At 37.4% G+C, this 21,733-nt stretch overlaps 1 protein-coding gene across 1 annotated transcript; it reads right to left on the bottom strand.

Moving 5' to 3' along the window:
- Window positions 1–139: 139 nt before the first annotated feature.
- Window positions 140–11,395, bottom strand: LOC143624260 (uncharacterized). Its single transcript, XM_077094973.1, has 3 exons — window positions 10,679–11,395; window positions 8,891–10,630; window positions 140–592 (listed from the first exon to the last, which is right to left on the bottom strand). The coding sequence occupies exons 1-3, from the start codon at window positions 11,393–11,395 to the stop codon at window positions 140–142; spliced, it is 2,910 nt and encodes a 969-aa protein (XP_076951088.1).
- Between the last annotated feature and the right edge of the window lie 10,338 nt (window positions 11,396–21,733).

The raw sequence follows: 21,733 nt of genomic DNA, 5'->3' as shown, positions 1-21,733 counted from the left end.
TGAAGGATCACGGAACACTCCTCATTCAAAGTGACAAAAACTCTCCTCCAACTTCCTATTATTCGAGAGGGCCGCTTTCAAGAAGTTAGCATACCTTGGTATTTCTTTCAAAGCATCAAGAAATGGAAAATTATTGGAACTACTTAAAAAGCTCTAAGAATTTCCCGTACTGCTCTTTCATCTTCTGTTTCTTCAAACGGCCTGGGTATGGAATGGGAGGAAAATGAGTCCTGACTGGCTCATTGGGTTGTGCGGTACTTGCTGGGGCTAGCCTCGAGTGCACCTCACCAGGAGTCTCAGTCCCGATCTCATAAGCAACCAGTTTTGGTGTGGAAACCGATGCATCAACATGAATGATAGTCCTACCACTCCTTAGGACAATAGCCTTAGCTTTATCATTTGGATTCCTATCGGTGTTACTAGGAAGGCTACCCTGCAGTCTCTCAGAGAGGAGTTGAGAAATAGGTCCAACTTTATTTTCGATAGTCTGCATGGACGCTATCTGATTCCTCAACTCAAGATCGTGCATCTGGAGAGTCTCACCAATTTTCAGGTCCTTGTTCGGCCAATTTGTTTGAGGTCTCAATTTTATCTAAAATCTGAGATAAAATGTTGGGATCAAGATTCGACAAAAGGAAGATTGAAATCTTCTCAACTTCCTCAGAAATGGTTAAGTATGGAAAACGAGCACTTAGCCTTCAAGCAAGCCTAGACTTAATTCAAGCAATATATTTTACTGATGTGCGAAAATATATAAATATAAATAAAACACGAATCGCAACTAAGCTTTAAAAACCAAACAATCTATCCTAGTTCACACAAACGGCAAGTGTACCGGTCGCGTATAGCAAAGATCAGGAAAGTCCAGATATCAAACTCGAAGACACGTGAGAACGTCTCATATTATATACCCTAATCCAAGTCCTACCTTAAAATATTTAATTGATTTTTTTATTATTTTTTTATTATTTTAATTAACTTAAAACTAACTTAACTTAACTTAACGAAACTAACAAGAAACTTAACGGACTTAACGGCACTAACGGAGCTCTTAGCGAATATGGTGAAACGACTACCTGGCAAGAATCCTACTGACAGTTCAATGGTTAACGGAATTTACTAATCACACGACACCGGGATCTTAAATAATCAACTAAAGCTCATTAAAGTTCGCTAGATCACCTCTCGGTCTCACCAAATAACCCTAAAAATATCTAAGAAGATTGAATAAATGCACCGGGAAAAAAAAGATTATTAAGGTACCCTAATGACGCATCTCCTCTCAGACTCAACGAAACAAAACCCGCTTAAAATTGGTACTAGCAATGATAGGGATCAAGGGGTAACAATATTTAACTAAATCTAATACACATATTTGCACGCAAAACTAAACCGGATAAGACCAAAACTCGCTCTCGCGTAATTCTAACCTAACCGAATAAAGACGCGAGACAAACCGACTCCCTATTACCTCTCGGTCGCAAGGAAGGTGAAACTATTGAATTTTAATCATTAATCACACTCAAGATTCCTATGGTCTCGCTAACCACAAACAGATCAAAAACACCAAGTCTAAGCCCTAAACGCAGAACCCTAACCGAATGACACGCAATTAATAAATCAAAGTCCTACGCGGAATCAATAAGAAATAATTATATAAAAACAATATTTAACACATCAAAGATTAAATTATATAAAGCTTTCAATAATAATACGTCATGTAATTAATTAAAACCAAATAAACCGCTAAACAATGTCAATAATCATCAAAACCTAGGTAGTACAAAGAAGATTAGCTACTCATGATTTTTGGACAGCCAGTATAACTTAATGTAAACACCATAAAACTCAACATAAACATAATTAAAATCATTCAAGAATCAATCTCAATCAAGCACAAGTCAATCTTCAAGTTACTTGAAAAACAATTCAAAGTAAAAGATCAAATAAACAAGTTATGGTTCTTGAACAAAAACACAAAGTTTATGGAGGTATTACTCAATAATATGACTGAGATTATGAATGTGAAACGACCCCGAGCTGTTGTACCGAAACTCCCATTGCTGTTCTTCTTCCTCTTGGCCATACAAGTGCAAAAAACGAATTTTTAATTTTGAATGGAGGCTGCCGATCGCTAACTGTTGTATAGAGGATGTTGGCTTGAGATTTTATATTAAAATTATTGTTGTTACTTTGATCTTGAGCTGCTGCCGTCAATTAAATTCCAGCCACACAATCCTAATTTAACGCTTTGTCTCCTAAAACCAAACACCAACAGTGCTGACCACCAAATCAAACACAACTTTATTTCTATTCTTTTGCTCCTAAATTGTGATCGGCAATTGCAGAGCTGCCAAGGTGCTTGCTTTCTTAGGTTTTTTATCTTGTTAAAATTAATATAATATGCATGTAAGGCTTTGAACTTGTGGGCTTGGGTCGGGCTTTGAGTTGTAGTCTTTAAACTTGATTGATGTGCGAAAATATATATATAAATAAAACACAAGTCGCAACTAAGCTTTAAAAACCAAACAATCTATCCTAGTTCACACAAACGGCAAGTGTACCGATCGCGTATAGCACAGATAAGGAAAGTCCGGATATCGAACTCGAAGACACGTGAAAAACGTTTATAATTACGAAACTCCAACCAAGACTCACCAAAATATTTAATTGATTTATTTTAGACTTTAATTTAACTACTTAACTTAACTAAATGAAAACTTTTGACAAAACACTTTTAGAAAACTTTGGTTTAAATTCAATGAATAAAGACGTCTACCTAGGAATGAATCATGTTGATAGAAATAACAAGACAACGGATTGAAAATATTCACGACACCGATTATAAAAGATGACACAACTAAAACTTGTTTAAGTCAAATTACCTCTCAGTCTTTCTAACAAACTCTAACTTATTTTAGTTGATTTTAAGAACAAACCGGGAAAACAAATTATTAACGTGTTCTAATGCCGACTCACCTATCGGTCTCACCGACACACTAGCCTAATGGAAACGAATACTACGCCACCAAGGATAGAGGAACAATTTAACTTAACCCAAATTAAACCAACTAATTGCACATAAATACTCAAACTTGACAAGACAAAAACCCGCTCTCGCGCGGTCTTAATTCTAACAATTAAAAGCAACGAGACAATATTACTTCTTATCACCTCTCGGTCTCAAAGAATGTGTATTTTAACTGATTTTAGATGATTATATTACCCACTTATCCCTACGGTTGTACACCCCGCAAATAAACCCTAAACACCAAGTCAAGAGTCTAACAAGCAATCAATTAATCAAAACTAATTCAATTAACTAATGCAAGAGGATTATAAGTAATAACACATAAAACACAGCCATCACACACAATCTAATTTATGGTTTAGTTAAACTTTACATCAATAATTTAAGTCTTGAACATTAACAATCCATTAAACAAGTCTAAACTACTCAACAATCATCTATCCTAGGTAGAACAAGCAAGTTTAGCCTAACATTGATTTTGGACAGCCACATATACTCAAGAAAAACATCACAAACATCAACTTAAACATGATTAAATTCATTCAAGATCCAAACAATATCAATCACAAGACAAACTATCAATCAATTGCAAAACAATTCAAAGCAAAAGATTAAATCAACAAAGTTAGGGTTCTTGAACAGTAAGTAAAGTTTATGAATGTATTACTTAAGTTATATGGCTGAAACAAACGATGTAAAAGATCCCTAGCAGCTGCACAAGATCACCCCGAGCCTCTTTCTTCTTCTCCAGCAGTCACAGCCTCCTCAGCCGCCGGTTTTTTTTCTTTTACTGCCGCTGCTACAGTATCCCCGATCGGGCAGGCTGTTAGGGTTTAGGGTTCTTTGAATTTCGGGTTTTCTTGATGAATAATGGCTGGAAACTCTTGTTATTAACTTAATATAATATTATAAAAGGCTTTTAAGATGTGGGCTTGGGTCGGGCCTTGACTTATAAGTTTGAAAGTTGAACAATTAAGCCCCTAAACTCTTCAATTTTAACTCTTTTTTCCACCAAACCTCATAACCTACAAGTAAACAATTATCTTTGTAACATTAAGCATAAACAAACCATAAAACTTAATAATTATACTAAAAAGCAATTAAAACATGATAAAAATGATACGGAAAGTAAATGTGTTTTACAACACATCATTGATCAAATAAGCCCCTAGTGTCTTCAAACTTTATTCTTTTCTCTAACAAAACTCATAACCTACAATTAAAATTCAATCTTTATAAAATCAAGTAAAAACCATCCATAACTCTTATTAATTAAACTATTAAGCATATAAAACATGATAAAACGATATAGAAAGTAAGTGTGTTTTACAACACATCAAACATCCCCACACTTAAGACTTTTTCGTCCCTGAAAAAGTAATCTACACAGGATCATAACCAAGTGAAAAACAACAAACTCTCATATTATTAATCATTATCAAAGCACAAGAAACAGCTCGACATACTGACCGCGATTGTCGATATTGTTGTCCACTTAAACCCAGCCACCAGCCAATCAAGCCCCCCTTTTTGCATTAAACGTTTAAATTCCAAAATTCAAGGCTACACCTACCACATCTCAGACAAAGAGAGCTAGTAAAAAAACTAGAGTCGAAGCAAACTGGTTTGAAAAATCACCATAAGCCAAGGACTCGTTGATAGTACTAATTAGATGCAATCGGTGAAATTTTGATGGATGTATGGTCATGTGGAGGTCGTACGAGCTATTCCTAAATATTATTGGACTTTGTCCTATAAATTCCTAATTTGATATTTATTGACTAACAACCTTCGAGCCCCAATAGTGTATCCTCATAGTCACTATCTCCAAGGTAACATGTAAACTCTAAGTCCCGTCTAGTATGTGCATCTTTGGCCTCTTTTACTAACTTTAAAGAATGCTTCTTTGGCATTTTCTAATACATAACTTTCTTCACAAGCATTTGCTTTTCTTGAACAACTTTGGATAATACAATACATAACAAACTTTCAAAACATACTTTTTTTTCTTCTTTTTTTTTCATTTTTTTTCAATCTTTTATATAACCCTAAAACATATAACTATTTCTAAGCTCGTAAACAGATGGACATGTGGTGTGTGCTGGTTTGAGTGCATTTAATCCTTACCATCTCAAAGTTTCAGATTATGGTAATCCTCTCTAAGCATCGAAATTCGGTTTCACCGATTTCAAATTATTATATATATAAAAAAAATGCTAAAGAGGACTATCAAAGCTAGTTGGGCTTACCGACACATCCCAAATCAGATATGCAAACCATCCCTTTTATTATTATTATTATTATTTATTTCAAAAGTATCCGAGAGTTCGTTAGCACATTGGTAATAATATCATCTCCTGCTTAACGTAGAAGAAAAACCATTTTCAAGGGACATTTTTCTTTAAAACTTTTGTTTTATTTCTTTATTGAAAACATTTTTTTTTTCAAGTTCAGTCGCCCCAGCCACTTTCAGTTTACGGGTGAATGGCTATCCCGTACATCTATGGGTAGAAAACGAGACCAAACATATACATGTATATGTCCCTCGAACTTGAGTAACCGACATAATTTTCAGCGAAAGAACAAAACATTTTTTTTTTATTTTTTTTTATAATTTTTTTTCTTCAACTAAGTAAAATAAATTCCCATCCCACACTTAGAACGAAATCGTCCTCGATGAGAACAAGGAAAAGAAATAAATATAAAATTAAAAATAAAACTTGAAATTTTCAAAAGTAAAACAAAGAACGGGTTACTCCCCTAGTTTATATGCAGAATCTTCACCAGCTTGTGTATCAATCGAGCGACCGTATAGCAGTTCATCGCGGCGGCAACCTCGGGAGAACTAGTTCCAAAACGCCATCAGAGCTACCTTGCGCATAATAATACCTGCAATAACTCAAACTCGCTCGCATGTAGCGGCGTATAAACAGAAAGCAAAAACATAAGAAATAAACATATTTTTGTGTTTTTGTATTTTTTTAATTTTTTTATAATTTTATAAATAACAAAAATAAAACAAATAAAACAGATAATAAAGAAAATCGTAATACAAACTCTACAACTCGGGCAGTCTCCCGAGTGATGCATCCATCACGTCTACGCCTTGGTGAATGAGTCAAGGTAGAACACCTCGACAGTCTGATCAACTACCGGCTCACCTATGTAGTGCTTCATCCTCTGACCGTTCACCTTAAACTTCCCGCTTTTGTCTTCAATCTCAATTGTGCCATACGGGAATACCTCAGTAACGGTGAACGGGCCTGACCATCGGGAATTCAGCTTTCCAGGAAATAATCTTAATCGGGAATTATATAGCAAAACCTGATCCCCACACTTGAACTGTTTATCACCTCTCAACTTTCTATCATGTAGCTCTTTAGTCTTCAGCTTTTAATTGTACGAGTGTGCATATGCATGATCGCGAAGTTCCTCTAACTCATGAATCTGATGGAAACGGTTCTCGCCCGCGGATGAAAGATCAAGGTTAACTGTTTGAAGCGCCCAAGAAGCACGATGCTCCAACTCAACAGGCAGATGGCAGGCTTTCCCATAAATCATCCGAAACGGTGTGGAACCGGTCGGAGTTTTGTACGCTGTACGGAAAGCATCATCTAATTTGTCGGACCAATCCTTTCGGTTTATCCCAACCGTCTTCTCAAGAATGCGTTTATTGCCCCGATTACTCACCTCTACCTGTCCACTAGTCTGTGGGTGGTAGGCAGTCGCAAGCCGATGGGTGACCCCATAGCGTTGCAAAGCTTTCTCCATCTGCGTGTTGCAGAAGTGAGTACCTCGATCGCTGATCAAGGCTTTCGGTACACCAAAACGAGAGAAAAGATTTTTCAGAAATCTCACTACAACTCGGGCGTCGTTAGTGGGCAAGGCTTTGGCCTCGACCCACTTGGAGACGTAATCAACTGCCACAAGTATGTACTTGTTCCCTCTAGACGACGGGAACGGGCCCATAAAATCAATACCCCAAATGTCAAAAACCTCGCACACCTAAATAGCATTTTGGGGCATCTCATTTGGGGATGAGATGTTACCGACTCGCTGACACCGGTCACAGCTTTTTACGAACGCATGAGCATCTTTGAAAATAGAAGGCCAATAGAATCCTGAATCGAATACCTTCTTAGCAGTAAGAACAGCACCATGGTGACCTCCTGTCGGTCCCTCATGACAGTGGCTCAAAATCCGCCACCCTTCTTCAACATCCACGCATCTCCTCACCAGCTGATCAGCACCTATACGAAAAAGAAACGGGTCGTCCCAGATGTAGAACTTTACGTCAGCAAAGAATTTCTTCTTTTGCTGGTGAGACATCCTCCTAGGGAGGGAACCATCGACAATGAAGTTCGCCATCCTGGGCTTTGACAAACATGAGATTCTCTATCGGGAAATGGTCATTGATGATGACCCCAGCATCTCCAATCTCGGCTCTCTCAAGACGTGACAAATGATCGGCCGCTACATTCTCAGCCCCCTTTTATCACGGATTTAGATATCAAACTCTTGAAGCAGCAGGATCCATCGGATAAGACGAGGCTTAGCGTCCTGCTTGTTGAAAAGATAATGAATGGCAGAATGATCAGTGTAGACTACTGTTTTGGACAGAACAAGATATGACCAAAACTTATCAAATGCAAACACCACAGCTAATAACTCTTTCTTGGTGGTGGTGTAATTCTCCTGAGCACTATTTAGGGTTCGACTAGCATAGTAGATCGGGTGGAAGTGCTTCTCCTTTCGCTGTCCAAGCACGGCTCCAACGGCATAGTCACTCGCGTCGCACATCAATTCGAATGGCAAAGACCAGTCGGGAGAAATCATGATCAGGGCATTAACTAGTTTTTCCTTTAGAAGATCAAACGCCTCGATACACTGTTCAGAGAAGACAAATGGAGCGTCTTTCTCTAGTAGCTTGGTCATCGGTCTCGCGATTTTTGAGAAATCTTTAATGAATCGGCGATAGAAACAAGCATGACCTAAGAAGCTACGGATGGATCTTACAGACGTGGGCAGGGGAAGATTAGAAATTGTTTCAATCTTAGCTCGATCGACCTCGATCCCCGAACTCGAGATCCTATGTCCTAGAACAATGCCCTCGCGTACCATGAAGTGACACTTCTCCCAGTTGAGGACTAGGTTGGTGTCGACGCAATGAGCCATCATCCTATCGAGGTTGGAGAGACGCTGAATGAAAGAATTCCCGAAGACAAAAAAATCGTCCATGAAAACCTCCATGGAATCCTCGATCATGTCATGAAAGATCGCCACCATACATCGCTGGAAAGTAGCTGGAGCGTTACAAAGTCCAAAGGGCATGCGTTTATAGGCAAACGTGCCGTAGGGGCAGGTGAATGTGGTTTTCTCCTGATCATCGGGAGAGATCGGGATTTGGAAATACCCGGAGAAACCATCCAGAAAACAGTAGTACTGCTGACCCGCCAAACGCTTAAGAATATGATCAATGAAGGGTAGAGGAAAGTGATCTTTCCTAGTGGCATCATTCAGTCTGCGGTAGTCGGTGCAGACCCTCCAACCGGTTATGGTCCTAGTGGGAATAAGCTCGTTCCGTTCATTGGTGACGACAGTCATGCCACCATTTTTTGGAACCACTTGGATCGGACTCACCCAGGCGCTATCAGAGATGGGAAAAATGATTCCCGCATCAAGGAGTTTGATGATTTCTTTCTTAACGACCTCTAGCATTTTCGGATTAAGCCTCCGTTGAGGCTGAACGACGGGTTTGAAATTATCCTCCATGAGGATCTTATGAGTGCAGAATGAGGGATTAATCCCTTTGATGTCAATAATCTTCCATGCTATCGCCTTCTTATGCGCTTTCAGCACCTTCAACAACTTCAATTTCTCGACCTCCGTCAAGGCAGTCGCGATGATGATGGGTAGCTTCCTCTCCTCGTCCAAGAATGCATACTCCAAATGATCGGGTAGATCCTTAAGTTCTAAGGAAGGAGGAGGGCTCTCAACAGAAGGTCGGTCTTTCGGATTGTCTCGCACGATCTCGAAAGCTGACTCTGAATCTAGGGGTGGTGACACGGTGTCATCCATCAATGGTTGAGTGGTCATTGCAACCATCTCGACCTCTGAAATCTCCCTATCTTGAATCTGTGGGTCCAAGGTAGGTCCTCCACAAATGTCAGTGAAAAACTCCCGCACATGCGATACGATGGTGTTAACGAAATACAGGGAGTCGTCCGCCGACTTGGGATGCTTGAGTGACTGTTTCAAGTCAAAGGTGACGTTATCATCCCCAACTCTCATAATCAGTTTTCCTTCACGGACGTCGATCAACGCCTGTGCGGTGGCAAGGAATGGTTGGCCTAAAATGAGAGGAATACTATCATCCTCATTCATATCCAGAATGACAAAGTCCACTGGGGAAATGAACTTGTCGATACGAACAAGCATGTTCTCGACCACCCCTCGCGGGTATTTCACGGAACAATCAGCAAGTTGGATACTCATTCGGGTTGGCCTTGGTTCGCCAAGACCCAACTTACTGAACACACAATACGGCATGAGATTGATGCTAGCCCCAAGGTCGGCCAAAGCATGTCGAACCGTATCGTCACCTAAGATGCAGGGAATCATGAAACTCCTAGGATTGGCCATCTTTTCTGGCAACTTGCTCTGCAACACTGCAGAGCACCCAGCACTCAACGGAATAGAAGAGACCTCAGCTAGCTTCTCTTTATTAAAAAGAATGTCCTTGAGGAATATAGCATATTTGGGCATCTGAGTGAGCGCCTCAAGGAAATGAATGTTTAGGTGAAGCTGTTTGAGAAGTTCAAGGAACTTGGAGTTTTGCTCCTCGTCTCTATCCGATCGGAGTCTCTCCGGATAAGGTAATTTGGGTTTGTAGACTCTCAAAGGTGGGTTTGATGATGATGAAGGTATATCGGCCGACTTTGTACTCGCTGGAATAGTCTGCTGGTGTGCCTCGGCCGGAGGAGGCTCCATCTGGATCTCCTCGTCCACCTGCTCTTCTTCATCAACCGCAGGTGTGACAACTCTCGAAGGTCCAGCCTCTTTTTCTCTTTTAGCACCGCTCCTAGTAGTCACCGCTTTGGCGAACCCTCTCGGATTTTTCTCGGTATTACTCGGTAGTGAACTTGGTGCTCTCTCGGATAACTGGCTGGCAATCTCTCCGACGTGACGCTCAAGATTAGCTAGAGACGTGGCTTGGTTCTTCAACATAGCATCGTGTTCCGCAAATTTCGCCTCATTCGTCACTCGGTTCCTCTTATCTCGCTTCAGCAGCTCAGCCATCATCTCCTCCAGTGAGGCTTTCTTCTCCTCTCTCCCCGCTTGTTCCGAACTCTCCTGACCTGAACTCCCCTGCCCGAATAGATTCTCTCGACGCTGGTTTTGGTATTGGGCTTGGTAGCCACTGGCTTGTCCCCCTCGATAGTTATTCTGATTTCTCCAGCCAGTGTTCCCGCCAAAGGCGGGGTTTTGATATCTCAAGGGGTTGTTGATGAAGTCAACCTCCTCCTGATTGCTACCCGGGTTAACAGGACAGTCAATGGTGTCGTGACCCCCTCGACAAACCTCACACTTCGCGACGCTCTTAACGGTAAGATCTCTAACGAGTTTGTTCAAACCATCAATCTGCACCTGCATGCTAGTGTTCGAATCGACTTGAAGTACTCCTCTCGATGACATGGAAGAATTTCTGCCCCCATGCCCCTCGTAGCTCGCTGCTAGATCATCAAAAAGGACAACGCACTCATCGGGATCTTTATTCTTAAGGAGGTTCCTGTTAGCAGTTTGGTTCAACATCTCTCTCACATGCTGAGTGGCTCCATTGTAGAATTTCTCGATGAGCATCCACTTATCTAAACCGTGGTGAGGACAACTAAGAAGAAGGTCTTTGAATCTTTCCCAAACTTCCCCGAAAGACTCGTCGGACCTCATGCGGAAAGAACAAATCTCCTTACGGAGTCGAGCGGATTTAGATGGCGGAAAGAATTTGGTCATGAATTTCTCTTGAAGGCCCGCCCAAGTGGTAATGGATCCAGCAGGTAGAGACTTCAGCCATTTGTAGGCTTTTTCGGTGAGTGAGAAGGGGAAAAGACGGAGATAGATGGCTTCATTGTTCATGTTGCCGATATTGAAAGTTTCGCAGATTTGAACAAACATGTCGATGTGCTTTGAAGGGTCTTCACTCTCTAGCCCTTCGAATTGCAGTGCGGTCTTGATGAGTTGCATGACGTGGGCAGGAATGGACCAGTTGCCAGCGGCGGCACCGTTCGGTAAGGTAATGCTTGAATGAGGATTCATTGTCGGCCTACCATAGTCAGCTACTACTCTCCTAGGCGGTTGGTCACCCATATTCCTATCCCTAGAAGATGCGGAAGAAATAGAAGTAGAAGAAGAATCAGAACCTGTTGGTGAAACAGAACGCTCTCTCTCGGGCTGGACTTTCTCGGTGTCGTCAGACGTTTAAAACTTCGGCGGTCCTTGTAAGCGGGTATGACGCATACGAATATAAAGAAAACTAAAATTAACTAAGCTAAAATTAAACTAAAAACAAATAAAATCAAATAAGCAAGTAAAACGAAAACAGGTAAGTCCCCAAACTCGGGTCGTTCTCTAATCGCCTCAAACCGTGTCCCCGACAACGGCGCCAAAAACTAAATGTGCGAAAATATATATATAAATAAAATGCGAATCACAACTAAGCTTTAAAAACCAAACAATCTATCCTAGTTCACACAAACGGCAAGTGTACCGGTCGCGTATAACAAATATCAGGAAAGTCCAGATATCGAACTCGAAGACACGTGAGAACGTCTCAGATTATAAACCCTAATACAAGTCCTACCTTAAAATATTTAATTGATTTTATTATTATTTTTTTATTATTTTAATTAACTTAAAACTAACTTAACTTAACTTAACGAAACTAACAAGAAACTTAACGGACTTAACGGCACTAACGGAGCTCTTAGCGAATATGGTGAAACGACTACCTAGGCAAGAATCCTACTGACAGTTCAACGGTTAACGAAATTTACTAATCACACGACACCGGGATCTTAATATAATCAACTAAAGCTCATTAAAGTTCGCTAGATCACCTCTCGGTCTCACCAAATAACCCTAAAAATACCTAAGAAGATTGAATAAATGCACCGGGAAAAAAAAAGATTATTAAGGTACCCTAATGACGCATCTTCTCTCGGACTCAAAGAAACAAAACCCGCTTAAAATTGGTACTAGCAATGATAGGGATAAAGGGGTAACAATATTTAACTAAATCTAAGACACATATTTGCACGCAAAACTAAACCGGATAAGACCAAAACTCGCTGTCGCACAATTCTGACTTAACCGAATAAAGACGCGAGACAAACCGACTCCCTATTACCTCTCGGTCGCAAGGAAGGTGAAACTATTGAATTTTAATCATTAATCACACTCAAGATTCCTATGGTCGCGCTAACCACAAACAGATCAAAAACACCAAGTTTAAGCATTAAACGTAGAACCCTAACCGAACGACACGCAATCAATAAATCAAAGTCCTACGCGGAATCAATAAGAAATAATTATATAAAAACAATATTTAACACATCAAAGATTAAATTATATAAAGCTTTCAATAATAATACGTCATGTAATTAGTTAAAACCAAATAAACCGCTAAACAATGTCAATAATCATCAAAACCTAGGTAGTACAAAGAAAATTAGCTACTCATGATTTTTGGACAGCCGGTATAACTTAATGTAAACACCATAAAACTCAACATAAACATAATTAAAATCATTCAAGAATCAATCTCAATCAAGCACAAGTCAATCTTCAATTTACTTGAAAAACAATTCAAAGTAGAAGATCAAATAAACAAGTTATGGTTCTTGAACAAAAACACAAAGTTTATGGAGGTATTATTCAATAATATGGCTGAGATTATGAATGAGAAACAACCTCGAGCTGCTGTACCGAAACTCCCTTTGCTGTTCTTCTTCCTCTTGGCCTTACAAGTGCAAAAAACGAATTTTTATTTTTGAATGGAGGCTGCCGACCGCTAACTGTTGTATAGAGGATGTTGGCTTGAGTTTTTATATTAAAATTTTTGTTGTTACTTTGTTCTTGAGCTGCTGCCGTCAATTAAATCCCAGCCACACAATCCTAATTTAAAGCTTTGTCTCTGAAAACCAAAACCCAACAGTGCCGACCACCAAATCAAACAACTTTATTTCTTTTCTTTTGCTCCTAAATTGCGATCGGCAATTTTAGAGCTGCCAAGGTGCTTGCTTTCTTAGGTTTTTTTTCTTTTTATAATTAATATAATATGCATGTAAGGCTTTGAACTTGTGGGCTTGGGTCGGGCCTTGAGTTGTAGTCTTTAAACTTGATCAAATAAGCCCCTAGTGTCTTCAAACTTTGCTTTTTTCTCTAACAAAACTCATAACCTACAATTAAAATTCAATCTTTATAAAATCAAGTAAAAACCATCCATAACTCTTATTAATTAAACTATTAAGCATATAAAACATGATAAAACGATATAGAAAGTAAGTGTGTTTTACAACACATCATTTACTCAACGAGCAAAGTTATATTCTAGAAGTCTTCTAAGTATTAGTTCAAGAAAGCTACACTTCATCAAGCAAGGTTGTTCTTCAAGTCGAGCAAGGTTTGTTTTAGAGAAAACCCTTGAGTAAACAAAGTTAAAACAAAGTATTTTGGTGGAACGAGCAAGGTTTATTAATAAACAGTGGTCCAAGCACACTTGAAGGTAGTTATTGAAGAATTTTTCCTAAGGACTTCCATAAAGCAAGGTTCAGTCTCGAGCAAGCTATAGTGTCACCAACACCCTTAACTTGTTCAAATAAGTTAAGTAACAAAAGGTTGAAGGGATCCAAGAAGAACAAGTTTGCTCGTAGGATATATATCGAGCAAAGTTTGATATTATCATTAAGATTGAAGTCTGCTTAAATGATATTTTCTAAGTAAAATATCCTAAGTAAAGCTTACTCAGAGAACTATTCCAAGCATACTTAATAGTTACCATGTCTGCTCGACATGAATAAAAGCTTACAAGCTTACTCGATGACCTGTTTACACTTGTAATATTTTATAATATGGTTGAATATGTTAAGTATCAATCATTAGGGTTTCCAGAAGGCGTCAGGATATGCCTATTTAAAGAAAATTTAGGGCACGTTTATGAAAATGGACACAGAGCGAATATTGTGATTTGACGGCTGTCTCTTTCCTGAAAAGAATATCTTTGTACGGAAAAGCTGCCACAAATGCAAACATTCCACCTAGAAACCCTAATCGATTCTCATTGTATCCATCAAAATATAATTGGAAATCTTTTGAATTACTTTGTGTGTTTGTTAATTTTTGTCTGTTTAGCAACAATTTGAGTATTATTGATTCCACCTTTAATATTCATTGGATCTTCACAAAAGCAGAACTCGTAACCGTCTTGTCAACACACTGTTGTTGGTTACCAACACCCTTAACTTGTTCAAATAAGTTAAGTAACAAAAGGTTGAAGGGATCCAAGAAGAACAAGTTTGCTCGTAGGATATATATCGAGCAAAGTTTGATATTATCATTAAGATTGAAGTCTGCTTAAATGATATTTTCTAAGTAAAATATCCTAAGTAAAGCTTACTCAGAGAACTATTCCAAGCATACTTAATAGTTACCATGTCTGCTCGACATGAATAAAAGCTTACAAGCTTACTCGATGACCTGTTTACACTTGTAATATTTTATAATATGGTTGAATATGTTAAGTATCAATCATTAGGGTTTCCAGAAGGCGTCAGGATATGCCTATTTAAAGAAAATTTAGGGCACGTTTATGAAAATGGACACAGAGCGAATATTGTGATTTGACGGCTGTCTCTTTCCTGAAAAGAATATCTTTGTACGGAAAAGCTGCCACAAATGCAAACATTCCACCTAGAAACCCTAATCGATTCTCATTGTATCCATCAAAATATAATTGGAAATCTTTTGAATTACTTTGTGTGTTTGTTAATTTTTGTCTGTTTAGCAACAATTTGAGTATTATTGATTCCACCTTTAATATTCATTGGATCTTCACAAAAGCAGAACTCGTAACCGTCTTGTCAACACACTGTTGTTGGTTACGAGACCGATTATTGTGTCGATTGATCAGTCCTGAAAGGTGGTATCAAATCTTAGTCTATGCATTTGTGAAGATTTGTTGCTGATTGTGAATTTTACTGAATACTCTGCTGATTTTGAAGATGAAGAATGACGTCAGCTGACCACTGTTCCATTGATTTATGACGTCAGCTGCTCTGTTTTTCATTTCCTCAGATCTACTATTTTATTGAGGTTTAAAAGTGCTCTTTACTCAGATTTACATTGATTTATTCTCTTTTGAGTCTAGATCTTGATATTATCCATCTAGAGTCATCAGATCTGAGGATTTAATCCACATATCTGGTCGTTTTTCAAAAGTTTGTCAAGTTTTAAGTAACTTTTCATTTATGAAACCTTTTAAAAATACAAAAAAAATGTCTGGAGTAATGGATGATCAAGAAGTGTCAACTAACAAAATTCTGAGATTGTTAGGATAGGAAAATTACATTAAGTGGAAGGTTCTGTTTGAAGTTGTTGTGTGCTATAACGATCTTGACATGCGGAACTCAGTTAAGAATGGCCCATATGTTCCTGATGCCACAACAAGCAATCTAACCGTGGAAAGACAAATGAAAAAGAAAGATGATAGGGCAGTGTCTATGCTGAAATTGGTATGTCTTGGGAGATTTTGACTATGTGGCTCATCACACTATTTCAAAAGCTATGTTTGATGCCATAGTGGAGATGTTTGAAGGAAATACTGAGCTTAAAGACATCAAAGAAAGGCAGATTGAAGCAACAGCCGGATAGATTCAATTTCAAGGAAGGAGTGAGGTTGAAATCTTTTGATAATACCTTAGATCTATTCAATATCTATTAGTACGTATTAGATCTAATACCTTAAAGGATCTAGTTTATGATATGCTATAGATGATTGTATGTGTTTATATATATATATGTATTAGTGTTTATATATGTGTATTAGTAATAGATTAGTTGAAGAATTGATTGAGAGAGAAATTGGGTAGAGGTTCAATATGTTAAATCAAAACTTAAATTATCAAGGGTATGAACACCATATATATAGATGATGGATACCAATTCGTTACATATCTCGTAACGAATTGGATCCAGTTCGCTAATTTACATGACACAAAAGGAAAGCATAACGAATCTTTGATTCGTCATGCCCCCATTCTTCAACATTCCATGACGAATGGGAACATACATAACGAACTAACAGTCCATTCGTTAAACATACTTAATGAGTGGGCTTTACATTAAACGAATTGGCTAATTCGTTAAACATCTGTAAGCTTACATACATTGTGTCTCCTGGGGTCCGTTTCTTATTGGTATTGAGATGCACACAAGGGAGAAACAATGTATGACTAACAACGGATTTTGATGAAGTCAGTAATTCAAATTTTACAATGTACAGCAGCGAACAAGTTTAATGAATTTGGGTTTGCTCTAAAAGCGTTTGAAATATTCATGCATATGAATATCTAGATGATTAAGCCGCATAAAGACTCACAGTGTCCAGAATCCTAAAGATTTTTATTCAAACTTATTTTGTTTTTGGTGATCAAACATGCATAAGGCTTGAGTATGACAGGCTATTACATTTCTGCCATCATTACCGAGAATTTTGGTAGAGACTAACACCTCTTTCAATTAGGTGTTTCTTTATGTCTATATCACATACTTTACTCTAACGGCTTCTTTATGACCTATCAATGCACCAATGCAATTAAGCACTCAGTATTTTAAGCTTATTTCTTTCTGGATATGGGACAGATGATCAATGTACTATCATTTTCTCTTTTTTGCTTTAAAACTCAAATATTTTGAGGAGCATAAAAATAAATTCAATCACCCCAGTTACTTTTAGTCTATAGATTAATGGCTATCCTATCAATCCACAAGTAGATAACAGGACCAAAACATGCAAGCATGTTCCACAAACTTAAATAACCGACATAATTTTCAGCGAAAGAATTAAATAAAACGCACAACAATCGCCCCAACTACTTTCTATTATTAGGTAAATGGCTATCATGAATATTTACATGTAAATATCAGGACCAAACATATACAAGTATATGTCCTTCAAATATGAGTATGTGGTATAATTTTAAGCGACAGTATGCAAAAATCTTTTTGGTTTTTCTCTGGAGATACTTCAAAACACAATCTTTTTGTCTTTTCGGATTTTCTTTATGAGTATGTGGTGAATTTTCAAATGTTCAATGTTTTTGAATTTTTCAAAATATTTTAAACTCAAATCACAATATTTTTGTATTTTCCAAATTTTTAATGTTTTTGGATTTTCTCTATACAAACAAAAAGCACAATATTTTTGTATTTTCTTTTTCACCCCTAAAACCCAAAACATAAAAATAAATAAAAGAAAATAAAAAAAAGAAAATAAAGATAATTATCCTTGTTTCAGGATATCAGCAAGAGATTTTAACCCATTTAGACCAAGCAGAAAGTTAAAACATGTTTTATAAAATGCCTTGGTAAACAGATCGGCTTTTTGAAAATCAGTGTGCACTTTCTCAATATCAGTTAATTTCTTTTCGAAGCAATCCCGTATAAATTGATATCGAATTTCGATATGTTTAGTTTTTGAGTGTTGCACGGGATTCTTGGTGATACTTATATCAGCAAAGTTATCAATAAAGATGGGAGTAGTAACTAGTAAAAAACTTCAAACCGTAATCCCGCAAGTGTTACTGGATCCATAAAACCATGTGAACAGCAACTCGATGCTGCCACATATTCTGCTTCTGCGGTTGAAGTGGAGACCGTTGTCTGCTTCTTAAACTACCAGGAAACAAGCCGGCTTCCTAGGAATTGACAACCCGCTGTGGCCGATTTAAAGTTGATCTTGCATCCTCCATAATTCGAATCGGAAAACACAGTGAAATCGAAGCTATCGTCCTTGGGATACCATAACTCGGTGTTAGAATTGCCTGATGTATATAAAATTATACATCTTTTTAGCAACAAATAATCTCTAAAAACTGCAATTTCTATCAAATAACACAGGACATAAGGCTACTTATCATAATAAAGTGTAATTTCAGGTGAAACCAAGCCCCAAACGAAGAAACAAGCGAAAAGATGAAGAAAAACGGAAGAAAACACAAGAAAAACAAGAAACACGCCCCCATGCCTCAAGAAACACGCCCCATGCTCCTGAACACCAGAAAAGACAAAAATCTACAAGAAAAGACAAAACCTGGGAACAAAAGCACAGGGCTGTGCCCCTTGCAAACAGGGCCGTGGTAATACATAAGAAACGATAAAACAAATCTGGCACATGTCATAATAAAACACGGGGGCGTGCCTACGTAAGCACGGGGCCGTGCTTCTCACTCCAGATTGCCTATAAATAGTGACTCATGTTGCACTCATTTGGTGTGCCTTGAAGAGAGTTGTATGCGGTTTTCATTTATAAAACACCCACTAACACTCATATTGAAGATCTAGTGAAGAGTTTGAAGCCTTGGAGGTCATCACCATCAATCATCGTCATCAACCATCATCATCATCAATAAGAAGGAAGATTCATCCACATTTGGTTAGATTGTTCTAAGTTTAATCATGTGTTTGTTATCATCATCCATTCTAATGTTCATATTTATGCTCATTATGAGCTAAACCCCATTTACCATCTAAAATCTGTGAAGAAGCTTTGTTTTACTTAATAATTATATAAAACATGTGGTTTAGTCTAGTAAAGTACATGGTTATCTAGCAATTATCTTTTGATGAGAAATGTTTCACCATCTTAAATCAACAATTCAAAGTTGGTGATTGTCAATTCTATTGGCAATCATTCATGATCAATTCATGTTCTTGAAAGATAGAAATACTTTGATAAATTATCGAAACATGGATCCTTATATTGTATTTAGAAATGTTGAGATATAAGTTATGATCTATTTCTCTAAGTTTTGGTAATCCGAAAATGGCATTGCCTAAGATATCATGCTAGTTAAAGAAAACATATGTTAATGAAATGTGTAATTATAACCTACTTAAATCAACCCAGGGGAGGTTGTGTGACTAAACTACAACCACCCGAAGTTGTTAGAATTGGTATTTGAGAACTCGAAGTCAATCCTAATCTTTCTACTTTACGAAACTACTTGCCAACTTAAATTGACATTCTCGAGGTAGCATGACATTAGGAAAGGGTCAACTTTAAAATGAGCATGCTACTCCTTTTTTGTCATAGATGCTCGCTTAGAAATGAGGAGCTATCTATCATATATTATTACGGCAAGTTTTACCACATGTTTACATATCAATTATCAATGATAAAATGGAGTGGATTTTTGATCTTAGGTAGTAACCTTCATATATTTGAACTACTCGTTAGAATCTCTCGTCTTGGTCACCTATATATTATATATAAGTATTTATATTTTATAAAATGTTCAAAAATCAACCCCAAATATGATTAAAACCTCCGATTAAAGTAAAACGACGATTCATCATTAGAAACATTTGTATCCATGGATCAATACTTGGTTCTTACCAATACTATTCTACATATTCGATAGGTACACTTGCGTATTTTGTTTGCGTTTAGTCTTTGTAAAAATCAATTTTATAAATTAAAAACATGATCTTGTGCAAAAACTAAATATCCAATCTATCATATTTTACAAGCCACACTCGCACACGCATCAAGTTTTTGGCGCCACTGCCGGGGACACGGTACGTTTCTAAGAACGATCCAAGTTTTAATTTAATCATTGTTTATAATTGTACCAATTTTTAACTTTCATTTTATTTTATTTTTACTAATTACTAACTATATAATTTTACGGCTAGCCTAATTTTAACATTTATTCACCTAACCTCTAATTTAACTTAATTAATTTTGACCTTAGTTTAGTTTAAAATAGCTTAGCCTAACTCATAGTTTAACTTCCACCAACCATTAGTCTAACTTTAACTAACTTTTAATTTAGTTTTAATTTTGATTTAGTCCTATGTATGTCCTCTACTTTTGAGCCCGAGCTTGTTTCTCCAATTTCTGATCCGGAATGACTATTTCGTCGGTGAGCACGTAAGCGAACTGTAGAAACCACCGAAACAATCAAAGACGAGTCAGTAGACGCCACCACATCAGGAGAAAATCAAACCAAAGAAATGATGGCGGCCTAGAACAATGAGCCGAACATGAGCCAGTATGCCAAGCCAACTGTCGAAGGCTACGGTAATGGAGTGGCTCCACCCGAAATCACCGAAAATTTCGAAATCAAATCAAGCACCATTCATGTTGTTAGTACACAGTTTTGCGTCTCGAGTCTTTGTATTTATCATTAACGTATTTGTCGTTTGGTTTATGTAATAAACAATTATTTTATTTTGTAGTTCGTTAATGTAATGTCTAGTTCGCTAAGGATGTTTAGCGAACAAGATCTAAGTTATTATCCCTCCTGATTCGTTAAGGATGTTTAACGAATCAGGGGGTGATTCGCTAAGGTTATTTAATTTTATTTATGTAACGAAGTAGACTCTAGTTCGTTGTGGAATGTCAACGAACTAGGTCTATCTTCTATATATAGTGAACACTGTTCACTGTTAATTCAAGTTTTTGAGTTTTAATTATCGAACCTCTGCCCAACTCACTCTTAAGCTTTATACTAATATTATACACATACATACAACTGATAATATATACACATAACATATAATCAAATGTAATAACAAACTAGTTCCGTATTTAGGTTAATCGTGTTCATACAAGTATCAGATCTGAGATCTGGTTACTGTTTGAGGATTGGCCGTGTTCGAACAAGTGGTATCAGAGCTTTCGGTGCTCAATTACGCTTGATTTGACTGTTATTGGATATTAATTGATTGCAAATTGATTAAGTTTTTGTTCGGTTTGATTTTGAATCAAACTGAAGTTGAATTAGATTGATTATGGAATGTTTGGACTAGATTTGTTTTTGGTAAGGTATTTGTGAGGTTTGGAAGATTGGAATTGGTTGTTAATTTATGTTTGGATTGATTATGGTTGGATTTGGATTTAGCCGAGAACAGAGGTGTATTTTTTGGTTAAATTGGTATCTAATTAAGGTCAATTGTGTCATGAGATTGATACGAATGGATTCGTTTGTTGTTTATGAGTAATTTGATAGTTTACTTGTGCGATTTGGTTGAGAATTGAGTTAGTATTACAAATTTTGTTTCTGGGTTTGTATTCTTCAAATTCTAGAAATCTAGAAATCTTCGTTTGAAGATTTGAAGATTCAAGTCTGATTCGTTAATTTCAGCTTGATTCGTTAACTCATTTAACTCAATTCGTTAACATATTTAGCTAATTTGCTATGAATTTTGGTTGATTCGTTTACCAGTTCTCTATACTTTCTGATTCGTGTCAACTAACTTGTGTGACACGTGTCTTACCTCGGAATTTGAGTTATAACAACCTTTGCCACGTGGCATTCGTTGTCAGAGGTTTGTTACAAACCGTTGTAACAACCTCATTCGCTATAAGTTGATTCGTTATCAACTGTAGCAATTCGTTATCTAATTCGCTAAGCTTTTCTTAGT

This window comes from Bidens hawaiensis, unplaced genomic scaffold (genome assembly GCF_021521415.1).
Source record: "Bidens hawaiensis isolate Kalapana, Puna unplaced genomic scaffold, B.hawaiensis_p1.1 tig00003752_1, whole genome shotgun sequence".
Taxonomy (NCBI): domain Eukaryota; kingdom Viridiplantae; phylum Streptophyta; class Magnoliopsida; order Asterales; family Asteraceae; genus Bidens; species Bidens hawaiensis.
Note: the sequence above shows the minus strand (reverse complement) of the source record. Positions and strands in the feature narration are given on the sequence as shown.